The sequence below is a fragment of the Miniopterus natalensis genome, chromosome 9 (assembly GCF_054644295.1).
Source record: "Miniopterus natalensis isolate mMinNat1 chromosome 9, mMinNat1.hap1, whole genome shotgun sequence".
Lineage (NCBI taxonomy): Eukaryota > Metazoa > Chordata > Mammalia > Chiroptera > Miniopteridae > Miniopterus > Miniopterus natalensis.
This window is the reverse complement of record NC_142089.1, coordinates 32,615,484-32,642,331: the sequence shown is the minus strand read 5'-3', so window position 1 is coordinate 32,642,331 and position 26,848 is coordinate 32,615,484. Positions and strand designations below refer to the sequence as shown.

The 26,848-nt window shown below is 47.7% G+C and overlaps 1 protein-coding gene across 1 annotated transcript; it reads left to right on the top strand.

Annotated features, from left to right (window-relative positions):
• The first annotated feature begins 465 nt into the window (after nucleotides 1-465).
• On the top strand, nucleotides 466-26,848 carry DHCR24 (24-dehydrocholesterol reductase). Its single transcript, XM_016204535.2, has 9 exons — nucleotides 466-757; nucleotides 4,015-4,170; nucleotides 10,110-10,215; nucleotides 10,915-11,033; nucleotides 12,883-13,146; nucleotides 17,819-17,962; nucleotides 22,411-22,608; nucleotides 23,005-23,183; nucleotides 24,077-26,848. The coding sequence occupies exons 1-9, from the start codon at nucleotides 527-529 to the stop codon at nucleotides 24,228-24,230; spliced, it is 1,551 nt and encodes a 516-aa protein (XP_016060021.2). The 5' UTR covers nucleotides 466-526; the 3' UTR covers nucleotides 24,231-26,848.

The window sequence follows — 26,848 nt, the reverse complement described above, 5'->3', positions numbered from 1 at the left end:
GGGCGTCCCCACCCCAGCCCTCGGAAGGTAACCCAGCGCGTAACCGTTCACCCGCCCCCCGCGGAGGAGCCACCTGAGGAGGTGGGCGAATGAAGCAACCACGCCCCTCCGCTAAGGAGCGGCCCCCGCAGCCTCCCCGGCGGGAAGCCTAGTACCTTGACCCGCGCCCCTGCAACACCCAAGCGGAGCGCTGGCGACCCCGCCGGGGCCTGGGTCCCGGGCCAACCCCTCCCCGCGCGTCGGCGCAAAGAGGGTGGAGCGGCCTGACTCCCGCAGCCAATAAGAGCAGCGGGTCCCTGGTCCGATCTCCCGCGCGGCTCGCCATTGGTCACAACCCGGGTCTCGGCCCACCGAACCTTTGCGACCCGAGCCAATCGGGAGGCAGCGAGGCGATTTCCCCCCCGGCTCCCTAAGAGCCCGCGACGAGTGCTGGCGGGCGCAGGCGGGGGCAGGCGGCGCGGAGCGGCTGGCGGTGACAGGCGACCCGAGCTGCATCCCCTCCCCCGCGCGCGCCGCCGGCCTCGCCATGGAGCCCGCCGTGTCGCTGGCCGTGTGCGCCCTGCTCTTCCTGCTCTGGATCCGCGTGAAGGGGCTGGAGTTCGTGCTCATTCACCAGCGCTGGGTGTTCGTGTGCCTCTTCCTGCTGCCGCTCTCGCTCATCTTCGACATCTACTACCACGTGCGCGCCTGGGTGGTGTTCAAGCTCAGCAGCGCGCCGCGCCTCCACGGGCAGCGCGTGCGGGACATCCAGAAGCAGGTGAGCGCCCCCGGGCTGGCCTCTGCGCCCGGGGCTCGCGGGACGGGGCGGTTTGCCCGCACAGCCCCGCGCGTGGTGCGCAGGCGGAGCCCAGGCTGCTCCGAGGAGGTGACGTTCCAGGGGGGTTTGAACTCAAAAATGTGAGGGCGGGGGCTTCCCGGGGAGGGAGCGGGGTGAGCAAAGGCTCGGAGAGAATAAAACATTGCTCCAGTGCTAATGGAGTTCCCACTATGTGCAGAGCTCGTGCGGATACCAGGAGGAATAGAAAGAATCATAAGGTGGGGGGTCGGTGGGCAGTGAGCGGGGTGGCTGTCGCCAGGCCTGAGCGATTTCAGGGGAGGGAGGGCTTCCGGGAGGTGGAGCTGGATGCAGACGGGGAAGTAGGGGAAATGATTGCGGGGAGATGTTTGGGTGGAGGGGCGGGTGTGAGGGAAGGCAGAGTGGGGGAGAAGGTTGGAAAGTCAGTTTGGAGCTAGGTTGTGGAGAGGCCTTGAGCTTAGAGTTTACTCTGTAGCAGCAAGGCACTTTCGAAAGCTTAGAATAAAGGACTAAAGTGACAACGTAGCACTTAGCCAGGGTGAGGAGCCTTGCGGCCTCTGGACCAGGTGCTTACTCCTGGACAAGACAGTTGTCCACTTCCCAGTACCCCTGTACATCCCCCCGTGTGTCAGCACCCGCAGAGCCTTGCCCTGCTGCTGCTCAGAGCGGAGCTCCTTCTTGTGTCGGGGCTGACATGGGCATCGAGCCTGGGCAGGTTCTTGGCTCCCTCTGCCCCTCCTTATGTTCCTCTCTTACTGGTGTCAGGTTGCAAAGAGCTTCTGTTTCCTGCTACCCCCCTCACCACAGGTGTAGCAGCCTCCATGTTCTGTGTGCACTATGCTGGGTGCTGCAAGCGAGAGTGTGAAGATGGATGCTGAGAGCACTCCCATAAAGGAGAAGACCTGGGGGTGGGGGTGGGGGGTGGAATGCAGCTTTCCTTGGGCTGCCCTGGGTTTTGCTGGTCACAGTCTTGGCTACAGATCCCTGCCTACCCTCTCTCCCCAGCAGCACCCTCTTTCATAGCTCTTTCCATGCATTCAGATTCTCCATTTACCTGTTTGTCTCCCCCATCCAAGTGTGTGCTCCTGGAGGGCAGGGACTGTTAGTCAACTCACCCTTGGCCCATGGGACCTGACCTAGAACAGCCCACTGAACTCTTGTTTATTTAAACTAAACCAAGGGCTCACTGTATGCAAAAAGACAAGGGTCTGGACTGGCCTGGTCTACCACCCTGGACCTGTAATGTGCCACACCCTGTGCCACTGATGTCCATTCGTTCTAATTCTCCCAGCAACCCTGGTAGGTCTTGTACTTGTTCTACAGATGGGAAAAATTGAGGTTTGAAAAACTGTTAGTCAGTGCTCAAGATGATATAGCTAGTAAGTGGGGCTGGAACCCAGGTCAGCTGATTTCAGAATCTGAACTCTGACATTTCTTCTTTCCCATCCCATTCCATTCCGCCCTGTAGGTCTGTCTGACTCTGTTGCCTCACACCTGGCATGTTGTAATAGCTACCAGACTAGTTGCCCCTCTTCTGAGCCCTCCCCACTTGTCTTTGGCCTGTACTTAGTCACAAGGTCCGTTCTCCACCCAAAAGTGTTGCCTCCCTCCCAAAAATCTTGGTTAGCTCCAATCCAGCCAATGTTTCAGGCTTTATTGCTCCCACATTCACCTCATGGTGCCCACCCTCCAGCTTGAATGTAGTAGCCCCAATCCATTTCCCACACCTCTGAGCATGTATCATGTCCTGGGACGAAAGAGTTGGGCAGGGGTAAGGCCTGCTTGGTCATGGAATCCCTCCAGCTGTGCCTTCACCCCTGTTCACAGGATCCCTTCCTCAATAACTCCCCTCTGCTCAGACACCTTTACTTCCTGCAGCACCCTGGCCTCTGATCATAGGAAAGTTCTTCCCCATTTGAGCTGTTTGCCCCATCAGCTTCCATGCAGCCTCCTCTTGGACTCTTGGTTGCAAGTGATAGAAACTCATCTTAGACTGCTGAGCAAAAAAAGGGACTTTATTGACCCAGGTCCTGAAAAGTCCAGGAGTAAAACTGGCTCAGGCATGACTGGACCTAGGATCCCCCTTCTCCACCCTTCCATCCATCTGCCATCTCTTCGCTCTGCTTTCCTGTGGGTTGACTTCATTCCCAGGGAGGCTGTCTCCCTGTGGAGGCCCCAGCAGTTTCTGGCTTATATCCAACCAGCTTAGCAGCCCAGGACAGCGAGAGTGCCTGTCCTGGAACTAGTCTTATTGGCATGACTTGGATCAAAAGCCCCATCCCTAAACTGGTTACTATGGCCAGGCGGATGGCCTCCATCTGAGTCATATGCCTACCTCCTGGGCAGGGGGAGAATCAGCATCACCTGGACTAAAGGAAGATGGGAGTGTTAGAAGCAGATAAAGAAGAAAGGGATGGTCACAGGTTACAGCAACAGGTAGCCACCCCCTGCTCTTGTCTATCTCAGCACGAAGGGAGCATTTCCTCCCATGTTCCTGATGACTTGTCATCTCCTGGGCCATTTTTTCTCTGTTTTGTGCTCTGGTTTCTTACAATAGAGGTTTTGCAAAAGCTCTTCCTTCCATTGGCTTGGTGGTCCTTCTCTGCCCCTTTCCCCTCCAAGTGATACATTAGTTAACACATGTAAATGCTTAGAACAGGGCTTGGCACATAACAAGCCTCTGGACATGTTAGCTGTTACTCTGTTGACAGTTAATACAAACCCATCTGTCCTTCCAGAAGTCTGATAGTCCTGGTTGTGAATCTGGGCTCTGCCCTTCACTGGTTGTGTGACCTTGGGTAAGTTATTTTACCTCAGTTTTCTCATCTGCAAAAGGAGATCATCCCAACGTCTTGGGGTGGTTGTGAGAATTAAATGAGAGTGCCTGGCACAGTGGAAGCACCCAATAAATGGTTATTATTTGTATGGTTGCTACTATCACAAAACCTTTCCTGACCTTCCCAGTTAATGTTCTCAAAGCACTTTGATCCTACTCTGTGGTGTGGTAGCACCTCAGCTTTTCTGTCAGCCTCACTAGCCAGGGAGATTCCAGAGAGTAAGGCCAGTGGGCCTTCCAGTGCCTAGAAGAAGGCAAGGGCTCAGTAAATGTTTGCTGACAAGTGAAGGTATCCTTCCCGGCTCCCTCTCCTGAAAGCAAGGTTGGGAGGTGCTCTGGGAATCCAGGTGGGGCTAGCTCAGCTTCTGTTCCATGGTTGCAGGTACGAGAATGGAAGGAGCAAGGCAGCAAGACCTTCATGTGCACAGGGCGCCCTGGCTGGCTCACAGTCTCGCTCCGGGTTGGGAAGTACAAGAAGACACACAAAAACATTATGATTAACCTGATGGACATTCTGGAGGTGGACACCAAGAAACAGGTGAGAGTGGCATGGTTCCCTGGCTCTGGGAGTGGGTGGAGTGCTGCCCCTGGTACAAGTGACTTGCAGGGAGATGATTTCAGCCAAGGGCATCCCAGAGTGGACAGGACTGAAAACCTGGTCATCACAGAAGGTTCTGCTCACCATTGCCATCCTCGAAAGCCTCACAGCTTTGAAAGAGATTAGTCATAGCCCCATCTCAAAGGTGGGCAAACTGAGAGTTCAGGGGGATTCTTTGATTATCTTCAGTTCTACAGGAAGACTGATGGAGAAATCATGGGCAAAATGAGAGTCAAAAGGGAACTATTTAGCCCTCCTGGTAAGGAAGTATGCTGGCAAACAATGGGCTATGGAAATGGCTGGGAGTGTGGGCCTTGTTCCAAGTTTCCTGGGGAAGCTTGTTAGTAGTTGTAGACATGTACGTGTTCGTTGGTCTATCTAGTAATTCTGGTTCTAAAACCTGGCTTAAGGAAACAGGAAATAAGCTTAAATCAAAGATAACACAAAGAAGGATTATATCACAGCTTCCTTCCTTCCTTTGTATCAGAGCTTTATATCTAATAGAAGACAATACAACATCCAATAGTAGATGTGTTATATCCACATGATGGCATTTTGTTGTGAGGCCTTGGCCAAATTACTAATCTCCTGTGCTCCTCCCCCCCAAATAGCTTTATTGAATATACCTGATGTATAATAAACTGCACATAAAGTACAATTTGATAATAAATTTTGACTTATGTATACACCTATGAAACCATTCCCACAATCAAGACAATGAACATACTCATCTCCCTAAAAGTTTCTTCCTGCCCCTTGGTGGTCCCTTCCACAGGCCCCTTTCTGCCTCTTCCCCCACATCCCTGGGCAAAAAATGACCTGCCTTTTGTAACTATAAATTTGTTTGTAGTTAGAGTTTTATATAAGTGAAATCATGTATTATGCATCTTGTCTGGCTTCTTTCACTCAGCATGATTATTTTGAGATTCACCCATGTTGAAGCAGGTATCAGATGTACATTCTAGTTTATTGCTGAGTAGTAATCCATTGTATGGATATACCACAGTTTGTTTATCCTTTATTGATGGATATTTGAGTTATTTCTGGCTTTGGACGATCACAAATAAAGTGGCTAGGAACCTTTATTATAGATACACTTTGTATGGACGTACGCTTTCCTGTTTCTTGCTTAAATACCCAGGATAGGAATGGCTGGATCATATGACAAGCATATGGTGAACTCTTTTTTTTAAAGACTTTTTTATTATTTTTTTTAGAGAGAGAAGAGAAAGAGAGAGAGAAACGTTGATGTGTTGTTCCACTTATTTACGCATTCATTGGTTGCTTCTTGTATGTGCCCTGACCAGGGACTGAACCTGAAACCTTGGCGTATGCGGACACTGCTCTAGCCAACAGCCACCCAGCCAGGGCAGTCTATGGTGAACCTTTAAAGAAACTACCAAATTGGCTTCCAATGCGGTTGTAGTGTTTCACATGAATGTTTAGTGCTATACATTTCCCCCTTGACCCAACCCACAAATTTTTGTTATCTTTTCATTTCCATTCAATTCAGAATACTTTCCGGCTTACTTTTTGACACCTGCTTTGACCCGTGCGTAATTTAGAAGTATATTATTCTGTTTCCAAATATTTTGGAGTTTTTTCAAAGCTCTGTTACTAATTTCTAATTTAATTCATTTGTTGTCAGAAAATATACTTTGTATGATCAGAATGTTTTTCAATGTATTGAAATTTACTATGTAGAACAGAATATGGTCTCTCTTGGTAAATGTTCCATACACATTTTTTGTTGTTATTTCTTTTCTTTTGAGTTACTTATTTACTTATTAACTTATTTTACATTCAGTATTATCTTGTGTTAGTTTCAGGTGTATAGTGTAGTGGTTAGATAATCATATACTTCATGCACATTTTTTTTAAATGTGTATTCTGCTGTTTTGGGGTGGTGTGTATTGTAAAGTTCAATTAGGTCAAGGTGGTTGATAGTGTTGTTCAAGTCTATATTCTTACAAATTTTCTCTCTACTTATTCTGTCCATTAGTGAAATAGGGCTACTGAAATCCCTGCCTGTGGTTGTGGATTTGTTTTTATCTCTTGCAGTTCCATCAGTTTTTGCTTTATGTATTTTGAAGCTCTTGTTAGGTATATAAATGATTGGGACTTTTATGTCCTTTTGATTAATTAATTGAGCCTTTATAATTATGAAATGACCTGTTTTATTCCTAGTTATATTCTTTGCTCTGAAATCTACTTCATCTGGTATTAATAAACCATTCCTGCTGTTTTGTTTGCTTGCTTGTTTGACTTGTGGTAGGTAATATGGTGTATCTTTTCCATCCTTTTACTTTTAACCTATTTGTTTTTGTTTTTTATATATTCAAAATGTATTTCTTGTAGGCAGCATTTAGTTAGGTCTTGCTTTTTTTATCCATTCTGACAATTTGCCTTTTAATTGAGATGGTAAGACCGTTTCCATCTAATGTTGTTATTGATAAGGTTGGCTTAACTCTGTCATCTTGTTATTTGTTTTCTATTTTTCCTATTTGTCCTTTGTTCCCTTTTTCTTTTTTTTTCTGTCTTCTTTTGGATTACTGAATAATTTGTTTTGAAGACAGAATAGTGTTTATTGAATATTCTTTGTTGTTGTTTTCAACTAATTAAAAAAATTTTTTTTTTGTATTAGTTTCAGGTAAATTACCAAATAATTTTTATGATCCTATTTTCGCTCTTTTGTTGATTTATGAGATATAACTCTTTGTTTTGTTATTTTAGCAGTAGTTTTAGGATTTATAGTATACACTTTACTTAGCACAGTGTACCTTCAAGTGATACCTATTTTAAGTATAGTATAAGAATCTTATAGTAATATGTATACTTCCATTTCTCTCCTCCCAACTTTTTGCTATTTGTGTCATACTTTTGTGTATGTTATAAAGCCCACAATATTACTTTTAATAGTTATCTTTCAAAGAAATTAAATAATAAGAAAAAAAATCTTACATACTTACCCATATAGTTGCCATTTCTTCACTCCTTTGTATAGATTTATGTTTCCATCTGGTTTCATTTTCTTTCCACTTGAAGGACCTCCTTTGACATTCTTACATGGTGATTTTGCTGGTGATGAATCTTTCAGCCGTTTTACATCCAAAAACATTTATTTTGCTTTCATTTCTTTTCCAGGTTTTATTGTGGTAAAGTACACATAACATAAAATTTACAATCTTAACCATTTTTCAGTATATAGTTCAGTGGTATTAAATATATTCATAAGGTTATGTAGCCATCACCACCATCCATCTCCATAACTCTTTACATCTTGCAAAACTGAAACTCTATTAAACTCTATTAAACAATAACTCCCTATTTTCCCCTCCCCCTAGCCCCTGGCAACCACCATTCTGCTTTCTGTCTCTATGATTTTGACTACTCTGAGTACCTCGTGTAAGAGAAATCATCCAGCACTTGCCTTTTGGTGACTGGCTTATTTCACTTAGCATAATGTCTTCAAGGTTCATCCATGTTACAACATATTTCAGAATTCAGTCCTTTTTAAGGCTGACTAATATTCTATTGTAAGTATTTGCCACATTTTACTTACCCATTCATCCATCGCTGGACACTTGGTTGCTTCCACGTTTTAGCCATTCTGAATAATGGTGTTATGAGCATTACACATGAGGATGTACAAATGTCTTTTCAAGACCCTGCTTTTAATTCTTTTGGGTATATATCCAGAAGTGGAGTTGCTGGCTCATGTGGTAATTCCATGTTTAATTTTTCAGGGACAGCTGTACTGTTTTCCACAGTACCTGTACCATTTTACATTCCCACCAACAGTGTGCAAGGATTTCAGTTTCTTCATATCCTCACCAACACTTGTTATTTCCTGGTGTTTTTTGGGGGGTGGAGGGGGTTGATAGTAGCCATCCTAATGGATATGCAGTTGCCTTCATTTCTGAAAGATATTTTCACTGGGTATGGAATTCTAGGTTGACTTTAAAGATGGTCACTCTCGTCTTGCGAGCATTGTTTCCAACAAGAAATCTCTTATCCTTATCGTTGTTCCTCTGTATATCACTTGATGTTTTTCCCTCAGGCTGTTTTTAAGATTTATTTTTGTTATTACTAGCTTTGAGCAGTTTAATTATGATGTTCCCTGCTACAGTTTTCTTCATAATTCTTGTGCTTGGGACTCATGATTTCCATTAAATTTAGAAGTTTTGGGATCTTTATTTCTTCAAATATTTTTCTTTCCGCTGTCTTCCCCTCCTTGAGGACTGCCATCACACATATATTAGGCCACTTGAAGTTGTTCCACAGCTCAGCTCACTCCGATACACTGTTGATTTTACTTTTTTCCTTGACTGTTTCATTTTGGTTAGTTTCTACTGCTGTGTGTTAGGTCCACTACTCTTTTTCTGCAATGTCTAATTTGCTGTCAGTCCCAGCCAGTGTGTTTTTCATCTCAGACATTGTGGTTTTTGTATCTAGAAGTTTGGTATATGTCTTTTTAATGTCTCTGCTTAACTTTTGAACATAAGGAATATAGCAATAATTATTTTAATGCCCTTCTTTGCTAATTTTAATATCTGTGTCAGATCTGGGTCTGTTTTATCAAAAACAGATTGAGTTTTCTCCTCATTGTGGGTTGAATCTGTCTGCCCCTTGGAATGCCCTGTAAACTTTGATTGGATTTTAGACATTGTGAATTTTACCTTCTTGGATGCCAGGTACTTTTGCATTCCTGTAAATCTTCTTGAGCTTTGTTCTGGGATATAGCTAAGTTATTGGGAGACAGTTTGATATTGCTGGGCCCTGATTTTTCAGGTGGGGCCAGAACAGCATTAAAATCAAGAGATAGCTATTCCCCTCTGTGAGGCAAGACCATTCTGAATACTCTCCCCAGTGCCCTGTGATGCATGAGGTTTCCAGTTGGTTCATGGGAACAGATGCTATTCCCTGCACTGTTACCTGTGGCTCTTTCCCTGGCCTCAACCTCAGGTAATTTCCTCATGTGTATACTCTGATCTGTACTCAGTTGAATACTCAGTGGGCACCCTTTTCAGCTCTTCAGTTTTCTCTCTGTACAGTTTCTTCTCCAGTACTCTGTCCTGCAAATTCTGTTCACCTCATTCTCTGGGCTTTCAACTCAGAGTCCACTGGGACCCTTGTATTCCCCTTCCCTGCGCTGCCTAACTCCCAGCAGTTAGCTGGGGCATTCGCAGAGCTCCCCTTGTTTGGTTTCCTGTCTCTCACGATCATTAACTTCATTGCCTGATGTCCGCTATGCTGAAAACGCTAGTTCTATAAATTTTGTCCATTTGTTGTTCTCAGGCAACAGGGTAAACCTGGTCCCTTTTGTTTCATCTTGGCTGAGAGCAGAAGTCCACATGATGGCATATTAATGTGTCCATTAAAAATCGTGTTTTCCAAGAGTGTTTAATAACGACGGACAATATAGTATTGTGTTAAACTTTAAAAGCAAGACAAGAAAGTGTGTGTTTGCATGTGTTAGTGTATGCATTGTATTAAAACATACAAAATAGCACATGTGGGAAAAGACTGAAAGGAAATATACTCCAGTATTAACGTTGATATGAATGACTTTTATTTTTTCATATATGATCTTTCCTCCAAATATAGACTTATTTCTTCTATAATCTAGAAGAAAAATAAACTAAGTATTCAATATAAAGATATGTGAAAGGACAAGATTAAACAGTAGCAAACCCAGAGCCAGAAACCCCATTTACTGGAAGAAAAGAGACTGTACTGTTCTGGAAAGAGACTGTAGAGCTGAGTAGGAATCTCTGCACTGACTGTTTGGGAAGGTTTGAAGGACACCTCTGCGTGTAGAAGCCCCCCTTAGGCCTGGCAGCCTCCTTGTGACTTGGTTTCTTTTCTTGTGTCAATAGATTGTCCGTGTGGAGCCCTTGGTGACCATGGGTCAGGTGACAGCCCTGCTGACCTCCATTGGCTGGACCCTGCCTGTGTTGCCGGAGCTCGATGACCTCACAGTGGGTGAGCACTCAGCCCTCTTAGGATCTGAGCTGAGGCAGCTTGGCCCACCTTCCCTCCAGTGCAGGAGTCGCCCCTATTCCATCTATGACAGTAGTCCCCCAGTTCCAAAGACAGTGCAGTGCGCTCCCTGCCAGCCATTTCATTGCTGAGCAGCTCAAGTGAGCAGACAACACTTTTCAACCTCAGCCTTGAATCCGCTTGCCTGGGACACACCCATGGCTCCAGCTCTGCCCTGCAGAGCACGCGGAATACGTCTAGTCTCTCCTGCTGGAGGACTCACGGTCCCCAAAGCCTCCTCTTCTCTGGGAAATGCACCTTCAGTACCTTTAACTGTTTCCATGGGACACAGCTTCCTGCCACCCAAACAACCCCCCTTTTCATTAAGGTCCCTCTGAAAATGAATGCACACAGGTTTGTAGGTTGGGTCTGTCCAGAGGTGAGGGTGTGCATGCCCCTGACGGGGTCTCTTAGCTGTCCCCTTCCTCTGGGCAAGTCCTCAGGCTCCCATCTGAGCCCTTCCTTCCCTCGCCTACTCTCTCGATCCACAGAGATGGGAAATCTCCCCTAAGTGGACAGCCCGTTTCTGTCCGCCCTGCCATATCACCCTTGTGCTATGAGCTCCCCAGCTCCAGTGAAGTGCCCTTTACCTGATTCCCCACACCCCTCAGCTCCTCCTGGCTAACACATATTTCTCTTCAGGGGGCTTGATCATGGGCACTGGCATCGAGTCTTCGTCCCACAAGTATGGCCTATTCCAGCACATCTGCACCGCCTACGAGCTGATCCTGGCCGACGGCAGCTTTGTGCGATGCACTCCAGTGAGTTTTGAGAGTCGGGATGCCTACCTGCCTGCCCTGGGCATCCAGGACCCTAGCACTGGGGAGGTGGCACTTTAGGGGTGCTTCATGTCAAATACAGTTGTTCAGTCTGGGTCTGTAGTCATAACAACCACCAAGATTTATGTCGCACCTTTATGTGCTCAGACACTGTTTAAATGCTTTACGTATATTAAGGCTTTTAATCCTTCAACAACTTTAGGAAGTGCTATTATTAGCCACATTTTACAGCTAGGAAACTAAAGCATAGAGAGATTAATAAACTTACCCAGGGTTACACAGCTACTAAATCCCACACAGCTGGGATTCAAATCGAGATTATCAGGCTCCCAGATCAATGTCCTTAACCATTCATTGCACTATACCACCTCAGTAGGGGAAGTCGGGCCTCAGTATCAAAGCTCCATGTCAGGTGGTGTGAGGGGTAACTAAGAGCGGTAAGAGAGGCTGTTTTGGAGAAATAAAAACACAATTTCCTGCCCAAAGTGGGACACAGACATTGAAGGCATTTATCCCAAGGGGTAGGACAAGACTGAAACCTTAGAGACAATTTGATCTCCCCGAGCATATCTAAGGGACCCCCGGGTGGGAGGGACAGTGCGAGCCATTAGAAGCGGATGTTTCAGGGAGCCTCCGGAGTTGTGGGCCTCACAGAAGAGTACAAGGCAGGATCCCTGGCTGGGGAGCTCAGGTCTTGGAAGAGAGCGACCCCTTTCACATCAGTTTAGCCCATTTCCCTAAACAGGCTGGGCCCTGCCTTCTAACCTATTGATTACCAGCAAAGAGGAGACGGACGTTCGTGGGCTACTTGCCTTCTCTGAGCCCCAGGTTCCTGTCTGACAGATGCGTTGTCAGGAGGAAAAAGTAGCTTGCAGCAGGCAGATGCCTGGGTATTACTGCTGTGATCTGACTGTGGGATTAACAGGTGGCCCAGAGGGGAATCCATGGCCCACTTCGCCTGTTCCAGAGGCTTCAGCCAGCCTGCTGCAGAGCTTCCCTGCCCCAGCTCCTGCCCCACCAGCTGCACTGAGGTCAGCAAGGACCACACAGCTGTCCCCTGGGTAGAGCCCAGACAAAGCTGGACTTTTTCAAAAGGCACTTTATTAGGATCAAAGAATCAAGAGTTAGAATGGCCAGATGAAAAGCCACTTATCTGTCTCTGAGACAGTTACCAAACAAGAGAATGATGATGTTAGAAGCAGATTTGGGGATGCAGGTGAGGCTTTGCAGGGAGAACACTGGGTCGGGGGTAGGTGATCTTGCCCGAGCCCTGGCATCGGGCACTCACAACAGGGGACCTTGGGTGAGCTGTGTCACCTGTTAGCACCTGGTTTTCCTTATCTGTTTAGTGCTCTCCCTAAGCTGTAGGGGGCGGGGGGAGTCCATAACTAATGGCCTGGGAAAGGCATTATAAATGGAGGCAATGACCAAGGAGGGAGGCATTTTAATGTCCCCTGGTGACCATAACCCTCAGTAAGAATTCAGCTCTTTGTTTAGCCTGGCCTGGGCTGGCTCTTGGTCCCCTGTTTTGGGTCTTTGGGCAGTGCTGGCCTCTTTCTGGGTATCCTGTGGGCTGGGGGCTGTGCCTGGGTAGAGGAGGGAGGAGGCCCTCTTGGTGAGCACCCCTGGCACAGGGCCATGTAAGGTCAATGTCATGCAGAGGCAAAGCTGAGGCCCAGAAAGCACAGTTTGTGAAGTACCTTGTGAGGGTTACACAAGATGGTGTCCAGGTGTTTAGTTCCACTCCGGGTTCTTTGTGCCCCTGTTGACGATGTGCTGAGATATGGGGCCCAGGTTCAAGTTCTCAGCATGTGTTGACTCTGCCTCACAGTCAGAAAACTCAGACCTGTTCTACGCTGTGCCCTGGTCATGTGGGACCCTGGGCTTCCTGGTGGCCGCGGAGATTCGCATCATTCCCGCCAAGAAGTACGTCAAGCTGCGGTTTGAACCCGTGCGGGGCCTAGAGGCGATCTGTGACAAGTTCAAGCATGAGTCCCAGAAGCAGGAGAACCACTTTGTGGAAGGGCTGCTCTACTCCCTGGATGAGGCTGTCATCATGACAGGGGTCATGACAGACGATCTGGAGCCCAGCAAGGTAGGCCAGGGCATCAGCTGCTGGGGACCAAGGCCTGGGAGGAGGATGGCCTGGGTGGGCTGGCACCTGGGACCGAGCCTGTTGCCCCACCCTGACCCTTTTCAAGGCTGCAGCCTGGGTCAGCGCACCTGGGTTTCAGGCTACAGGATCTGTGGTGAGAGCTGTCTTAGGCAGTGACAAAAGCTCCTGTTGCCTCTGCCTCTGCCACCTGCCAGGTCTCTTGATAGGTGTAACCTTCTATCCTCACATCAACCCCATTTTAGAGATGAGGAAACTGAGTTCCGAGAGGTCATATAAACTGCCACAAGATGACAAAGCCACAATTTAAGTAATTGATTTGATGCCTCAGAATCCAGATGGGTACTTCTTTAATTTACTAATTATAATTTTAATAGCAATTTTTTATGAGAGTTTCTATGAATTTTATTATGAGAGACTTGGAAAGTGTAAACAAGTAATAGGAAAGAAAGGACTACCTAAGAACATGACTCAAAGCCAGCTGTTGCTAACATGTTTGGTATATTTATTTCCTCTCTTTTTTGGTGCATATATTTTTTTAAAGTTTTTAAACTACAAAAATAGTATACTAATGTTAAAATATATAAAGAAAAAGTTAAAATGTATCCCTTCACCCTCAGGCACACAACCACTTGTAACAGTTTGGTGTGTGTTTTTTAAGGCCTATCTCTGTGTGGGTGTGGGTGTGGGTGTGTGAACACGCCCTCATTTCATTCCATAGGATTCCATTGTTGCATGTATATAATTGACCTAACTCACTGCTTACTGATGAGTATTTATGTTGCTTAAAATGCTTTGCTCTTAAAAATAAGATTGCACGGAACATTCTCTTTCATCTATCCTTGGTCTCTTGTACAAGCATTTCTGTAGGATCGAGTCCAAAAATTTGAGTTCCTGACCCCAGGGTTCAAGCACGTTAAATATTGATAGCCACAACCAAACAGAAAAGTAGTACTTCTGCCCCCTTCCAGCAGCGGTCTGTGAGAATGCCTTTCCCCTCCATTCTTGCCAACACTGGGTAGTATCGCTCTTTCATTTTTGCCAATCTGATAGGGTTAAAAATAGTATCTCATTTTATTTTGCAGTCCTCAGGTCACTTGTGAGGTTGAACATCCCTTTGCACAGTTTTTCAATTTGTTTGTCTTTAGCTGTGATCACCTGTCTAAATTTGTTTTTCTTGTCTAGTGTGATAAGTATTTCCCCATGTTTTTACATCACCTTCAAAATGGACATATTTAATGTCTACGGAATGTTGCCTTGAGTGAATGCCCTGCCTGATAGTTGCAAATTTAAGTTGTTTCCAGTTTTTCACTAAATCAATGTAGCAGTGAAGATCTTCTGTTTGTAATTTAAATATTATCTTAAAATAGAATTAGTAGATCGAAGGACAGACACTCTTAAGGTGCTTGATTGATACCTATATATACTTAAAACATTTTTTAATTGGAGGGGATTAAAAAATCATTTGATACAATTCTCTCTCTAAATAAGGAAACAGTGCCCAGCGGGGAAAGAAGACCCCTCTAAGGACACACAGCTAACACAGGACAGATTCAGTTTGGGTGTCTGACTCCTACTTCAGTGTTCCTTCCCCTCCATATCAGCTTCTAGAATTTAGCATCATCTGCAAATATTGATTGCGCACCATTCGTTGTGGGACATGGTGGTGAGTACTGGAGGTTGGAGATGCTGGACCAGGAGTGGGAACACTGGATGCTGAGCCCACGTGCCCTGCTCCCTAGGCCCTGGCTCTGCCTGACCTGGGCCGAGCCCCATCAGCATGTGTCACCTCGCCACCTGGCAAGGACATCCAGTTCAGAGGTTTTCCAGCTTCCCTGAAGCATTCCCTTAAGCTGCCAGTGGTGATAAGCTGAGGGAGGGGCCAAGGGGAATCACTGCCCCCACTGTGCAGTTTTTCTGTCATCTGTTTGATGTGTTTGATGCCACCTAAGCTTACAGTTGGGCAGAGGTGTTTGTACAGCTTTTAAAATGTTTGAACACCCTGACCCCTTACTTCCCAAGGAGAAGACGGAGACCTTACCCAGAGGCTCATCTAGTGTCCTTGGCAGAGGGTCTGGGGCCCCAGTCTTTGGCAAAGTGTCCTGTGAACAAGACCCTGATGCCCAGTGGGAACAGGGCTGGGGGAGGAGAGCGATAAATGCCATTAGATACATGGACATTTCCTTTGAGGAACATTTCTCCCAAACATTCCTGTTTGGAAGGCTGCTCAGGAATTTGTCCCTGTGTGCCAGGCACTGCAATAGGCCCTCTGCAGACACTATGCTGGGAGGAGGCAGCCCACCTCCCTTTTACAGCGAGGCCCAGGCATAGGAAGTGACTTGCTATCTAAGTGCCAGGGTTGGAACTGGAATTCACTCAGCCACCTGCCTGCCCCAGCTGTGTACCTTGGGAGAGGTGGACAATCTGGCTTCTCTGGCACAAAGGGTTCCTGATGAGTCAGTCAGTGAGCACCAGGAGCTGTCTCCAGGTACCCCCGCGTCTCGATTTCATCATGCAGCTGGAGCCACTGTTAGGAGTGTGGCCAGGCCCCACCTGGGGTTAGATCAGGTTGCTATGCACCTGTTGGGTCTCCTTTACATCAGCAGGCAGAGGCCAGCGCACAATGTCTTCCCATACTGTCCTCTTAGATTCTGAGTTGGGCAAACAGGCTCTGTAACCCCAGTTTCCTGGTACATTGTGGCCCCAAGTTTCCTCCCTGCAGGGTGGCTCCCAGCAGAGTGGCCAGCACAAGAGGGTGACACCCAGATAAGCAACCACCCAAAGGGTTGGCTGGCTCCAAGGTGAAGGGGATTGGCGAGGGGATGCAGGAGTGGAAGGCCAGTGGGGACTGAGAACTGAACCCTGTGCCCCTACTGTGGGCAGGCAACTTGCATGGCACTTTCCATATTTCCTTTTAGAGTTCTAACAACTCCAGGAGGTAGCAGTGTCTCCAGTTTGCCTGCCCAGAAAATGAGGCTCAGAGAGGCTAAGTGACCTACCCAGAATCAGCCTAGTGTGTTATGTTTTAAGTGAAAAAAAAGCAAATTGGGCAAGAGTATGCGCAGGATGGTCCCATTTTTATAAATCTGTGTGCATGTACACAAAAAATAAAACCTAATGAATACACATTAGTTTTAGTAGGCTACAGGGATGAGAGTGAGGCTACAGAGGTGTCTCTCTTTCCAAGTTACATATTTCTGCAGTGTTTAAAGTTTTCATAGGGTGTATGTTGCTTTTAGAATCAGGAAAAAAATGAATAGCTTTTTTGTTTTGTTTTGACAATGCCCACATTCCAGAGTCCACCGCTCAAGGTCCTCAGCCTCTGACCCTGACCTTGTTGTGCATCATGGGTGTGTCCTTGCCCTGCTTCTTGCCGGCTTTGTGGCCTCGGAGAGTCTGTTCAACCTTGATGATCCTCAGTCTCATCTGTGAAACAGGGACAGCCCACCATGCATGGTGGTGGAGGAGATAAGGGCCCGTGACGCTGCCTAGATTGTGGTACTCCTCATGCATTGTGACTGTTCTCCGCCAGCTACTCGGGGCTGGCTCACTTCTTGCATCTGCTCCTGCCTGTCCCTCCCTGATGGTCCCCTGGCAGCATTCTTCCTCTCCTACGTGGCCTCCGCTCTCTACTTCCTAACCCTTTGCCACCCCGACCAGCTGGGTGTGATTTCACCCGCCCCATAAACTCAGTGCCTCTCCTGTCCCCCAGAGAAGTTGGTCTGCATGGGGCCCGAGCATCTGCAGTATGTGTGTGTTTCATTTCCAATAGGCACCAAAAAACCTTCCATAGAGCATATATTTTTAATACCATTTTACATGTGAAGAAAAAGGATGAGAGAGTGGCCTGCCCAAGGTGACACAGCTAGTGGGTGACTGGAGCCTGTGCTCTTTTGGGGTGCTAACCTCTCCAAAAGCATCTGCCCAGAATTCATCTCATTGATGAAGATTGGGGTCCAGAGAAGTTAAGTCATCCTAGGGCACACAGAGGTGAAGTCTTGAACCATTTAGGACTGAAGAAAACATCAAGTAAACAGAAAATGTAGGCATTGGGGCCACAAGGACCAGTGCTAGAGAAGCATGTGGGTTTCTTCTGTGAGGGGGCTACCTGGGGGCACTGTGCTCAGGGTTGTGGGGCTTGGTCTCGAGTGGTTAATTAGCGCTGTCTGCCACGGGGGACCCAATGAGGAGGAGATGACCCACACTCCGTATTTGTGCCAATACCGGGCTAGTGGGAGGGAGGGAGGGAGGGAGGGAGGGAGGGAGGGAGGGAGGGAGGGAGGGAGGGAGGGAGGGATTTGCTGCATGGAGCGCTGTATTGTGATAGGTGCCGGTAAACATTTGCACTTTGATTTCCGCATTGAGAAGGAGCAGCAGCCTAGGCTGGGGTCACTAAGCTCTCTAGACTGTCAGCAACTAGCTGTTGGGCCCTGGGCACACCATTTAACTTCTTTGAGCTTCTGCTGGCTGCTCTGTTAGAGAACTCCTGCTGTGCTTAACTTTGCCAGGCTTTCAAGAGTCTCAAAGGCGATAATAGACACGAAAGAGCTTTGACAACGCCAGGAGTGCTGAACAGAAGCCAGGTATCGCTGTTCCGCCCTGATGACATTTGGTGCTTGTCTGTGGGCTGACACAATGCCCTCTGTCATTTCAGCTGAATAGCATTGGCAATTACTACAAGCCCTGGTTCTTCAAGCACGTGGAGAACTACCTGAAGACAAACCGAGAGGGCCTGGAATACATCCCCTTGAGACACTACTACCACCGGCACACGCGCAGCATCTTCTGGGAGCTCCAGGTGAGGCTCAGATTTCTCAGTCCTGGCTCCTCCCGGCCTGCTGGGCAGGGAACCAGGATAGTTAACATCGTAGCTACACTCTCTCCCTGAGGGGCAGAGTGTGCCTTTGTCCCGGGGAATTGGAGCACCCTCTTACACAGCAACACAGTCAGTTCTTTCTCAGGGATCTGACCATCTTCACTTGAAGCAACAGGCTCTTGCCGAGCACCTGAGAAGGGGGAGCTGGGCAGGTACTTTGGGGAACCACAGCCTAGCCAAGCAGACAGACTTTACCCTATAACGGGGCATAAGAACAGGAAGAGGAAGTGGTTAGTCTAGTCCTGTCTAGGGTTGCAGGTAGTGGTTAAACTTGGCCTTGACAGATGAGCAAGAATTTGCTGTTGCCCATGGAGGGATGGGGAGCAGTGACATTTTAAATAAGGGCCTCAGGAAAGTCCTCTCAGGAGATGACTTATGAGCAGGGACCTGAACGTAGGAAGGACAAGCCGTGTACAGCTCTGGGAGAGAGCACTCGGCAGACAACATGTCAGAGCACGGTTCTTCAGATGGGCTGCATGGAGTTTTTTTTTCTTTTAACTGTAGTGAAATCATATAACATAGAATTAACCATTTTAAAGTATATAGTTTAGTGGCATTTAGTACATTCATGATGTTATGCAACCATCACCACTATCTTGTTACAAAACATTTTATCACCCCAGAAAGAAATACCGTACCTATTAATCAGTCGCTTTCCTTCTCCCTTTCCCTAGCCTCTCCCAACCATCAGCCTGTTCTGTCCTTGTGGATTTACCCATTTTAGATTATTTCATATAAATATAATCATACAATATGTAGCGTTCTATGACTGGCTTCTTTTACTGAGCATGTTTTCAAGGTTCATCCATGTTGTAGCATGTATCAGTACTCATTCCTTCCCATTGTATGGATAGACCATATTTGTTCATCCATTCATCTGTGGTTGGACATTTGGATTGTTTCTCTCTATTGGCTTTGTGGATAATGCTGCTATGAACATTCATATACAAGTATTTGAGTACAGTGTGTTTTCAGTGCTTTGGGATATATGCCTATGGGTGGAATTGCTAAGTCATATGGTAACTTTGTGTCTAACTCACTGAGGACCTGCCAAACTTTTTTCCACAGTGGCTGAGCCATTTCACACTCCCAACAGCAGTGTTCAGTTTCTCTACATTCTCACTGACACTTGTTATTTTCTGGGTTTTGATTATAGCCATCCTAGTGGGTGTGAAGTGGAATCTCATTGTGATTTTTAAAAAAATAAATGTTTTTATTGATTTTAGAGAGAGAGGAAAGGAGAGGGAGAGAGAGATAGAAACATAGATGCATCAACATCTATTGGCTGTCTCCTGTACACCCCCTACTGGGGTTCAAGCCTGCAACCCCAGCATGTGCCCTGACTGGGAAGTGAACCAGGGACCTCTCAGTACATGCTTCAATGCTCAACCACTGAGCTGAGCCACACCAGCCAGGCTCATTATAATTCTGATTTGCATTTTCTTAATGACTAATGATATTTCACATTCTTGGCCATTTGCATATTTTTTGGAGAAGTGTCTATTCAGTTCCTTTGCCTAATTTTAATTGGTTTGTCTTTGTTGTTGAGTTGTAAGAGTTTATATATTCTGAATACTAGACCCTTACTGTATCAGATATTTTCTCCCGTTCTATAGGTTGACTTTTCACTTTCTTAATAATATCTTTTGATGCACAAAAATAAGTTTTAGTCTTAATTAGGTCTGGTTTATCTATTTTTTGTTACTTGTGCTTTAAGTGTCATGTCTAAGAATCCATTGCTAAATCCAAGGTCATGAAGATTTATCCCTGTGTTTTCTTCTAAGAGTTTGTGGTTTTAGCTCTTATTTTTAGGTTGTTGATTTAAGTAAAGTCTTTTATGTGGCGGAAGGTATATCGCTATCCTGTTGTCACAGCGGGTTGCATGTTTTTAAAAAAACAGCAAGAAAGCCCCTGACCTAGAACCATGGTGGAAAGTGAGGTCACACAGCAGCCGGAGCCTAGATCATGTGTGTCCTCATAGGTCAAGGAAGGACTTTATGTTTTACTCTAAGTATGGTAGGAAACTGGTGGAGAGCTTTGCTCAGAAAAGTGATATGACCCGATTGTTGTTTTAAAAGGATAACTTTGACAGCTAGATGGAGAGTAGATGGGCGGGGCGGGGGTGGCAAGAGTAAAAGAAGGATTTCTGTTGTCCGGGGTGATAGCAGTGGAGGAGGGAAAAGATGTCAGATTGGAGGAGTCTGTGAAGGTGGGACCGACCAGCCTTCCAGGCAGCTTGACCGTGGGTGTGATTCCCAGCCACTGGGAGGCGGAGGTACCACTGATTGCCATGGGCAACATGGGGGACAGTCTGGGAGGGGACATCGGAGGTTTGATCTGGGGCATGTCAGTTTGAGATCTAGGTAGGACAGCAGGTGGGCAGCTGGCTCCACGTCAGGACTCCAGGGCAGAGGTAAGGTGTCACATATCCATGTGGGCGTGATCAGCATTCCAGGCGATCCTTGCATTCCTGTCACACCTGAGCCACACCTGGCTGTTCCAGTCCCTGCCCCTCACCCAGCTCTGCCAGTCAGGGGTCAGGGCTAGCTATCTACATAATCTTCAGCGCCCAGTGTAAAAAGCAGGGAAAAAGGGCCATCAAAGGTATTAAATTATAAAGTGTTTTCCTTTCTTCCATGGTCTGTCTCTCTTATCATAAATATTTGCTATTTAATGTTATTTTAAGTAAAGAAAAATTAAACATTTAAATGTTATTTCCCTTCTTGATAACATTCATGTTCTACCAACACTTCACTCTGGCAACTGGTGAGTAAGGAAGGGCCAAAAGAAAAGGGCCTCTGGGCAGCCCTGTCTTTCCCTTCCCTTTGCTGTCCTCATTTTCAGCAATGTAAGTGGTTGGCTAATACAGGGAAGAAAGGAAGGGTAGATAGGTCCTATGTTGTTCATGTTTCTTAGAATGTCATTGTCACAGGGCCTCCTGTGGGGTTTGGAGTCCTAGGTCAGGCTGGGCCCATTAGACCTGCACCTATAGTGGGGCCCTGCAGCCCAGCAGAGCAGAGGAGGCCAGTAGCGGGCTGGACACAGGAAAAAGCCAAGAGCAGCTGGACAGCATGAGGCCAAGATGGGAAGAGGCTGTGATAAGGATTCCTGAAGTGACTGACCTTAGTGTGCTGGCGGGACAGGACCAGGAGTGAAGCCAGGGACATGAGGCCCAAGGTCACTTCAAAGTAGAAAGATGGATAATGGAGTAGACAGAGGCAGGAAAAGAGAAGGGCAGGACACGGTCTTTAAACTTGAACTTTGTGAGGTTGAGACTTTGGAAAAGGAGTGGTGCTAGCTGATAACTTTTGGCTAACAATGGACTATTTTTAGGGGGAAAAATGTAAATGGCTTTTAAACATAAAGAAGGTGATGTAGTCTCACTCAGAATTAAAGGCAGGGGAAACAAGACTTGCAGGAGACTCTCATTTGCTGCCTGTCTGAATGAGAGATGTGAAGTTTGATAACACGCGTGCTGGCCGGGGTGTGAGGAAACGGCTGGCTCCTGTGTTGTTGGGGAGAGTATAAAATGGTACGGGCTCTTAAAATAGTACCCATTAAAATTGCATACACTGTCTGAAGCAGAATTTTCCACTTCTAGGAATTTATCTTACAGATAAAAATACATGTAAATGGATGGGCAAGGACACATGCACCAAGAACAGTCATCAGAATAGTAAGGAAATGATCTAAATGCCCATCAGTACAGAATTGATTAAATAAATTAGGCCATATCCATGCAGTAGAGCAGAGGTCAGCAAAGAATCACTGTAAAGCGCCAGGTAGTAATTTCAGTTTTTTTGGACCATGAGGTCTCTCTAGGAGCAGCTCTGTCCTTACAGCCTGAAAGCAGCCATAGACGGTGTGTAATTAAATAGGCATGGATGTGTTCCAATAAAACTTTATGAAACCAGAGGGTAGAATGAGAAGAGGGATACTCTTTGTGTATCCTTCTTCTCATTCAACAGCATTTATTTCTCAAACACTCATGGACATCCGCTCTGTGCCAGCCACTCTGACTTCAACAACTAGACCAGCAGCCATAGCTACCTTATTTTGCTCCAGGCACTGGGCTGAGTGTCTTGTATCTGATGTGTGACTATTCTCAGAATTCCCATTTTACAGATAAGGAAACTGAGTTCAGAGAGATTAAGGAACTAGCCCAAGGTCATCACAGCTGGTAAATACAAGAGCTGAGAATCACACCCTAATCCAGCTGGGTAAATACTGGGTACCACTGTGTCACTCCAAATAGGAGGGGCAGACCCTGTCATACATGTCGAGCACTGAATGAGGACCCGGCCCCTGGCACCCGGAGACTCTTAGCCCTTGTTGGTTCCTTCTCTCCATCTTCAAGCTCTGTCTTTCAGGATATCATCCCCTTCGGCAACAACCCCATCTTCCGCTACCTCTTTGGTTGGATGGTGCCTCCCAAGATCTCCCTCCTGAAGCTGACCCAGGGCGAGACCCTGCGCAAGCTGTATGAGCAGCACCACGTGGTGCAGGACATGTTGGTGCCCATGAAGTGCATGATGCAGGCCCTGCACACCTTCCAGAATGACATCCACGTGAGCTGGGGCAGGGCAGGGCGGGCCAGGAGCCATCCCGGGGAACCCATGTTCCTCTCAACTAATCATGTGACTGACCTTGGGCATGCCTGCCCTCTGGGCCTCAGTTTCCCCAACTGCAAAATGGACCTGCTCAGCCATGGCCCTGATGGGAGAGAAGTCATAGGGCCCAGTGATGGGCACTTCTGTGAACTACTCAGATTGTGCCCCCTAGTGGCGTGGAGTTGGGTGCTCCCAGCCACGGCTTGGGGTTTGGGGTAAAACTGAGCAGCCAGAGGAGGGGCCTCTGGAGAGTGCTGCAAAGCCTCCCTTTGGGTAGGGGTGCAGGTAGGCCAGCTATGAGCCTGTCCCCTGTTGGAGAGAAAGCACCAACACCCTCCTCCCTGGTCCACTCAGGTCTACCCCATCTGGCTGTGCCCCTTCATCCTTCCCAGCCATCCTGGCCTGGTGCACCCCAAGGGAGACGAGACTGAGCTCTATGTGGACATTGGAGCTTACGGGGAGCCACGCGTGAAACACTTTGAAGCCAGGTCCTGCATGAGGCAGTTAGAGAAGTTCGTCCGAAGTGTGCATGGGTGAGTGGCTCAGAGTGTGGCCCAGTCCCTTCAGCCGCCAGCCCCAGGGGACTGTTGCAGGGGGGTGCAGGGAAGGGCCAAGGGGGCTAGCATCCCCCTCACCAATCAGCACACCTGCATCTCTCCCCCAACCCTGCTCCTCACCCCAGGGAAGATGATGGGATGGTTTTCCATTTATTCAGGAGCTGCCACTTCAGATTAGAAGAACAAAGCTAAGGAGGGAGGGATTCGTGGCTGTGAAAGCTATACAGAGTCCTGGGACAGAGCAGTCCCAGAAAACGGCCTGGAACAAGCTACTGACCTAACAACACGCACAAATCTCAGAATAACTGTGCCAATTGAAAGAAGCCAGGAAAAAAGGAGTACTGATGTTTCCATTTATATAAAATTCAGGAATCCGTGACAGAAAGCAGATCGCCTGGGATGGTAGAGGGCAATGACCGCTCATGAGGAGGTCATTACTTTCACTATCTTGACTGAGACATTTCTAGTTTGTATACATATGTCAGACTTAGCAAGTTGTACACTCACAATATGTACAGTTTATTGAACATCAGTAAAAAAATGAAAAGAGAGCAGTCAGCAGCCTGTCAGGGAGGCTATGTTCGCCCACCGAGCATAGGGGAGAAGCCAGCAGTCCAAGACCTACTCCTCACTGCCAAGCCACTTAATACTCTGAGCGTCGATTTCCCATCTGCAAAATGGGGATAAGAATTCCTGTACCACCCTCCACTCCTAGGCCATTAGGGGATAAACAAGAGATATCTTCCAGAAGCGCCTCCTGCCTGCAAAGCATGCTGCACGTGAGAGTAGTCGGGGTTCTCTCATCCCCTTCCCCTCCCTGTCCCACTGACATCGCCCCCCTGTCCTCACCCCCTGTCTCTGCTCTGCAGGTTCCAGATGCTGTATGCTGATTGCTACATGGACCGTGAGGAGTTCTGGGAGATGTTTGACGGCTCCCTGTACCACAAGCTGCGGGAGCAGCTCAACTGCCAGGACGCCTTCCCTGAGGTGTATGACAAGGTCTGCAAGGCCGCCAGGCACTGAGCCGGAGCCCGCCTGCAAAGAGACAGACCTGCGATGGTCCCTGCCCCAAGGCCAGGAGGCGTCTTCCCCTTACTCAAGCTTGGCTACTCTCCCAGATCCACACTTTCAGTAACAAACCCCTCCAGAAATCCCACGCAGACAGCCCTGACGGGCTGCTCCCAGCTTCCAAGGGCTCCTCGTGGAGTGAGAAGGACATGGGATTTGGAGTCAGGTGAACCTGAGTCTAGTTCCCGGTTCAGCCACTCAGTCACTGTGTGACTTTGGGTGAGTTGCGTAGCCCTTCTGAGCTTGGCTCTTCATCTCTGGACAAGGGGTAACAGTATCTGCCTACAGGCTGTGGTAGTTATTGATTCCCGTTCAGCATCACATCTGACAAGTGCTCTGGATTTGGTGGTTGAGTCCCAGAGGCTCCACATTAGGTCACCTGGGCATAGGCTTGGCTGGAATGATGAAAGGATGCCCTGGAGTTGCACTGCTATTGCTCAGTCAGCCAGAATTGCTCCTCACAGGGAGAAGGGAGGTTCCCCTCCATCCCTGGGGTCTCAGGAGGTAACAGATGGGCGGGCAGGCCCAAGACAAGCTGTGCCAAAGCCAGGTCCAATCCCAAAGTTTCCTCTGCCGTCCTTGGTGATGTCCTGCCCCCCTCTCTCCACACTCAGGCTTGCATGCCGCCCCAGCCGTCACCTAGTCTACTCCTAGAGGACCGTGTCCCTGGGAAAGACATTTCAGGGTTGAAACCTATCCCAGCCTAGGCCTGGGATACCCGCCCAGGTGGAATGAGTGGTTTCTGCTCTCAATTGAATCCAGAGGATCTGGACTCCCTCTTTGCTTTCCAACCCTTTATGCCTCTCATCCCCAGAACCTACTTAGATGTGGTGGGGTGAGCTCATGCTGCTCTGGGGCATTGGGGTGGGGTGGACCACACCTGCAGGAAAACAGAGCCCACCATTGCTAGGTTCCGTGAGGATTCTCACCGTGGGGCTGGAAGAATGGTACATCAGCTTGATTCCTCCAACCATTCATCCATTCCCTTTTTTTTTCTTTCTCCTCTCCCCCATCCCCAGCTGTAGTTCATTTCAGTGCCTTACAAATTCTAAGCTCAGAGAAGTTAGCTCAGTTTCCATTGCAGAGGATAGGGACTCTCCCTGGGTCCTTCCCCACTTAGTAAAGCTTGGTTGTTTATGCAACTCCATCTTAGGAACTGCCCAGCCTCAGCTAAAGACCCAGAATCTGAGAAGGAATTGTGTCCCGTAAGGGAAGCTGGAGTTAAGTGAGCTGTGCCAGGCAGTGACATTCTGAGAGACAGAGCACATTGGACCAGGAGTCAGGAGACCTGGGTTTCAGCCCCTGACGTACTGTCAGTGAGCTGTGCAACTGTGGGCAAGTCATTTGTTCCTCTGAACTATAGTTTTCCCGTATCCATCACATCGGTACAGACAAGACCTCCCTGGGGCCCATTCTGCTGTAGAAGTGCATGGCTGCCTTAGACCCTGTGGCTGCCTCATCTGTGTGGAAAGTCAGAGGAAAAATAAATGATCATGTGGATACTTGGGGGTGGTCTGTCATTTAAGGTCCTTCCTTCAGCCCAAGGCCAGCTCTCATCTCATTTTCAGAAAGGCTTGCAGGAAGTGTCAGTCCTGTCACTACAGTTTGCCGAAATCCTCATTGAGTCATGCTTTGAATGTCAGATGCTTGCCCACTCGACCCAGGGCTTGGCATGCTGCAGAGTATCTTAGCATAATCCTGTGAGTGCTGGGCACATTCATGGCACTCAGAAGGCAAATGAGCCCCTTTACCCTTTTGGCCTCTGGAGGGGACATAGGAAAATATAAGAAACCTCATTCTCTAGTTTGTATGCAAAGCACTTGAATTCTGGCATTAGTTCGCATAGTGGGCCCATGTGCTTCCCACTCCAGGTTAAACTGATGATCCTACTTGCTGTAGAGGAATGGTTAACCCGGGCAGATTAACCCAACAGTTTCACCAGTGTGGCCTCCATCCCTGACCCACTGGGAGTGTGGCCAGAGATGCCAGCAGCCTCTGTTGTCCTTAGTCCTACAAACCAAAATCCCGTCCTTCACAGACCCCACCTGGAACCTGGGGCTTGGAAGGAAAGGTCTTGGGATTGCACCAGCCTCGGGTTAATGTTTTACTCCAATAATGCCTTGCCTGGAAAGGGCAGTCTTCCAAGCATGCTGAGCTATCAGCTTTCTCCAGTAGCCAGCCCCATCACTGTCTGTGTGCTGGTTTTAGACGGAGTTGAACTTCATTCACACTGGGGGGGGGGCGATGTGTGGAAATAAAAGAACAGGCCTCTCCCTCTAGAGCCACGAGTTTCGCGGCTGCATGAAAGTTTTCTGTAAAATCAGTTACAGCCAGTTTCTTTGGCTGGATGTATATTATTAAATTGGGTGTTACTAAAAGAGAAGGGAGGGGTGGGGGTGGGGATGCTGTGTGATTCTTTTTTTTTCCCCCCCTTTTTGTCATGGGGCCCAAGGAGAAAGGCATGAATCTCCCCTGGCAGGCTCTTAGAACCACAGGCGCTATGCCTACTGTCCAGAAACGTCATGCCCCTGTGTAGCCACCGCTTCTGTAAAAATAAAAGTGTGACCTGGAAA

Bases quoted from the DNA above. Each gene is read 5' to 3' on its own strand.
- DHCR24 (XM_016204535.2), top strand. From the start codon at position 527: ATGGAGCCCGCCGTGTCGCTGGCCGTGTGCGCCCTGCTCTTCCTGCTC. The intron at 17,963-22,410 runs GTGAGGCTCAGA...TCTGTCTTTCAG, and splicing joins GCATCTTCTGGGAGCTCCAG to GATATCATCCCCTTCGGCAA. The intron at 23,184-24,076 runs GTGAGTGGCTCA...TCTGCTCTGCAG, and splicing joins TTCGTCCGAAGTGTGCATGG to GTTCCAGATGCTGTATGCTG.